At 33.6% G+C, this 4,371-nt stretch overlaps 1 protein-coding gene across 1 annotated transcript; it reads right to left on the minus strand.

The window, feature by feature from the left end:
- Positions 1-517: 517 nt before the first annotated feature.
- LOC149784665 (uncharacterized) lies at positions 518-2,234 on the minus strand. Its single transcript, XM_089932720.1, has one exon. It carries the CDS (start codon positions 1,802-1,804, stop codon positions 992-994), a length of 813 nt encoding a protein of 270 aa, XP_089788846.1. The 5' UTR covers positions 1,805-2,234; the 3' UTR covers positions 518-991.
- Positions 2,235-4,371: the final 2,137 nt, after the last annotated feature.

Genomic DNA, 4,371 nt, shown 5'->3' on the forward strand with positions numbered 1-4,371 from the left:
AATGATATAGTTGTACACAAGTGCAAGCAGAAATAGACACGTGCAAAGAGTTGGAAAGGACTATCCAGACACAAAGTGTGCATATGTACATATAGCACACATGCACTGGAAGAATGCATGTAATTAGGGGTCATCATAGAATCGCTATGAGGTCACAAACAAAGTGCATGCAGAACTCTGGTTGATGGAATCACCATGGCAGCAAAGGATGAGATAACTCTCATATTATGCAAATGTATTACTAACTGAAGTGTGTACTCATGATATATAACAGTTATATGGCACTAAAGAATATAAGAGATTGCTTCATCCATACAATCTCAAATAAGGCTGTTTAAGACATGACCTATTTCTTTATGTTTTATTATTGATATGTATATTTCTCACACTTTGCTTTCAGCATATCACACTTTGCTTTCAGCATATCAATCACCTCTTCAGTATAAAATCTTGAACTGGAGGAACATAGAAGAATCCAATAAAAATGCCATCATCGAATCCAAAATAAATGCAATCATTAATTTTAAAATCAGATTTATTGACTTTAAACCAATATACTGGTTTACAATCTGAGTCAGATTAAATGATAGTACTAAAGGAAAGATATCATTCTTTTGACAACATCACAGTTAGTTATCAAATATAGAGTAAGCTATGGTCTTTCTGCCAACCAGAAAGGAAACCTCCATCTGACTGTGCTCACTGATGTCATGGTGATAATGACACAGTAGTTTCAAGTGTGAAAAATCATATACTAGGAAAAAACATTCACTTAAAAAATATGTTGTGAGCAAATCCGCATAACCGAAAAACTAAAACACTACTGTACACCCTTCAATGTTTGTTTTCCATTATGTATCCTTATGTGCACCTTAAACCACTGTTCTTTAAACATTTTATCACAAAGTTCACATTTAAATGGTTTATCTCCAGTATGAATCCTTCTGTGATCACGAAAATTTTTACTTTGCCTAAATGTTTCACTACAAAATTAACACTTGAATGGTTTATCTCCAGTATGTATCATCATGTGTTTCTTCAATCTCGAAGAATATAAAAACACTGCATCACAAACTTCACATTTGAATGGTTTTTCTCCTGTATGTTTCCTCATGTGCACCTTTAAACCGCTACTACAATTAAACATTTTTTGACAAAATTCACAATTGAATATTTTATCTCCAGTATGGATCCTCATGTGGACCTTCAAAGAAGAGTAATACTTAAACATTTTCTGACAAAATTCACATCTGTGTGGTTTATCTTCAGTATGTACCATCCTGTGAAGCTTCAAATAACTCTGGCCAAACATTTTTTGACAAATATCACATTTGAATGGTTTATCTCCAGCATGGATCATCCTATGTCTCTTCAAATGATTATTGTCATGAAATGTTTTATCACAAAAGTCACACTTGCATGGTTTATGTCCAGTGTGAATCATTCTATGTCTTCTTAAATGACTCCTGTCACGAAATGTTTTATCGCAAACTTCACACTTGAATGGTTTATCGCCAGTATGTATCCTCATGTGTCTCTTCACAGAACTTTTCTCACTAAACGATTTACCACAAAGTTCACACTTGAACGGTTTTTCTCCAGTATGTATTCTCGTGTGGCTCCTGAGGCGTTTATTATCACTAAATGTTTTATCACAAACTCTACACTCGAACGGTTTATCTCCAGTATGTATCCTCGTATGTAATTTCAAAGCATATTTCTTGTTGAACATTTTGTCACAAACTTCACATTTGAAAGGCTTATCTTTTACTTGTATCGACATCTTCCAAGCACCGCACTGCATAAATAATGTATCAGAAATTTCACGATTCGAGAACCCTGAAGTACAAGCAATTTTTCAATACAATAGTTAGTTAATTCAGGATTTTTTTTATTTATTCGACCCCGGTTACGAATTGATTCGGCCGAAATTACAGTACGCTTCACCTAGTGTAACATGGTCATATTCCGATCAGTAGGGTAATTCCGTACATGGATGTACAGTGCTGTCGGGCATTTCTGCGCACCTAAGGTTTTCGTTTCCAACATTGAAGCAAAACGCATACCTATTTCGAGCGATTGACAAAAATAATATACAGCAATGCTTACTATTTGAAAAGATGCAATTGTCACTAGAATATTCTGTTCAAAATAATATTAATTTTGGACACAGGGTATACCACCCCCTTGTTTTCCTGACTCGCGATATGTCGGTCTATTCTGCGCATAGCTTTGAAAAGATGAAATGTTTATCCATCTTACTATTGAAATGAAATATATTACTTTGGGCTGTTTCTGTTAGCAGTTCAGTCGAGTAGTTAGGTCAGGTTATAGCTAGTTTAAAAAATTCAACTTAAAAATGCCAATAAATGGCAAGATATATTAAGTAAACTAAACCATTCTTGTAAAAAAGTTTGAAAAGTTCAACATTTTATGAAAAATAAGCTACTACGTGGAAGAGAAACAACAAAGAATAAGATGTAATGTGTTTACAACGTCTTGTTGATGGAAAAAATTACTACAGAATTTAGATACAGACTATACGCCGGGGAATTCGTTGAGAATTTTAGTTCTAACGGCAAGTAGACGTGTTGGGTAGCAGACGATTTTGTACGTGTGGGGCAACTTCTTGCAAAATGGAAACTTGGATTAAAATACAGTTTTGTTTTAAGGTACACATTTCTATCTTTTATATAATGTATTTATTTGCATGATTCTAAAAGATGCATAGTAAATCGAATTTTCTGGGTTACAGGTTCAAGGTCATGGAGTGGGTCTTCACGTTGCCATTTAGAAATCACATTTTCATGTGAATTTCGAGCCTAAATGCGTGATATTGTTGTAACTTTATCAATATCACATTTTGTTAATTAATGTACGATTCTTCTTTCTGGATACAAAATGGAATTTTGACCTAAAATAGCACGTGATCAAATGTTTACTGAAATGACGTAACTTTGCGCAGAATTACCCGTCGCACAGAATAGGCCGACATGGCAGAGGTACGTCCAGCTGTTTACAACAAAGATATTCAAAATGCTTGATGTATTCTTGCTTTTATTTATGCACATGCGTATGCAAATTAATAAAGGTGTTTCCAGGGGACGAGGGCATTGCGTGACAAAATGACGTAATCGCTTCTGTATTTTCTCTTAAGCGCCAGTTCAGAAACGGCATTCATAAATTTTTGTATTCAGGACCCTAGTCAGGCATCAATCATCCAAGATTTGTATAGCTTTCAATGACATAATAATTATGTTATCGTGACTTTAAAATAATGGTTTGTCTTGCTAAAAAAAAAAAAAGAGTAAAATTTGCACCAGTTTTATGACATATAACAATGGTATGCAATGTTCTGTATAGTGGTCGTTTTTACCGCAAGTTCTTTATCATAAGAGGGTAATTCAGACCAAGAACACAAGCTTAAAGAAAATACAGAATTATAGTTAGCTTGTATTAAACTTTGAAGAAAGAAAAGAAAAGAAAAAAATAAACAGGAATAAATATTTAACTAAAAACAATAAATATAAAAATTTAGGTATAAATCTAACTAAAAATAAAATGTTCCTTTTCTTCACAATTATCTCTACAACAACATCTATACTTATCTATATAACATTATCGCTTTCTTATCTCTCTATCTGAAAAAAGAAAACCTATTTAAAGTTTTAAAGCTTTTAAAATCAGCAGCAGCAGAGGAAGAACAGACAACTTTGCTTGAAACGTCATTTATGAAAAATAAAGGTTCCTACGTAAACGGAAAAAATGGTCAATATCGTGAAACCGAACCCTCTAACTAACCAAGAGTTTCTCTAATTGGATTATTTTTTATATATATTTTTTGGTTACTCTGTTGTTGTCGTTAGTGTTTTTTTTAAAAAAGCATGCGCGCCTGTTTACCCATAGTGACTCTTCACTGAGGTCGAACCCTCTCTGCTACTGTAATTTTCAGTCTCTCATCCGAAAATTTTATCAAGGCCTATACGATATCGTAATTCAGGGGTCGTGTAAATTTCTTGTTATAAATCCGTGTGAGGTCGACTGTGTTCGTGAAAAGGAGTTTTTAAATTTAATTATATCTATATCTCCGCTACACCAAGCCTGGGGAGTATTTCGCAGAGTATGTGTATCAATTCCATTAAATACAACTAAAATATTACAGTTGTCTCTGATCACTTTTGGTATTTGTGTGTACCGTTGAGTAACATAAATCAGGTCTGTGTTTTTATGACTGTCTCTAGAAAATGTTCTAGCTGGATTTGATTGTTTTTCCAGCATCACATCGTCGTATACAACTAAATTATTAATAAATTCATCAATGTCATCTTCCGATTTGGCTTCATCAACATCAGTGATAAATTCAATAATAGC

This window comes from Sinohyriopsis cumingii, chromosome 14 (genome assembly GCF_028554795.1).
Source record: "Sinohyriopsis cumingii isolate HCF-2022 chromosome 14, ASM2855479v2, whole genome shotgun sequence".
NCBI lineage: Eukaryota > Metazoa > Mollusca > Bivalvia > Unionida > Unionidae > Sinohyriopsis > Sinohyriopsis cumingii.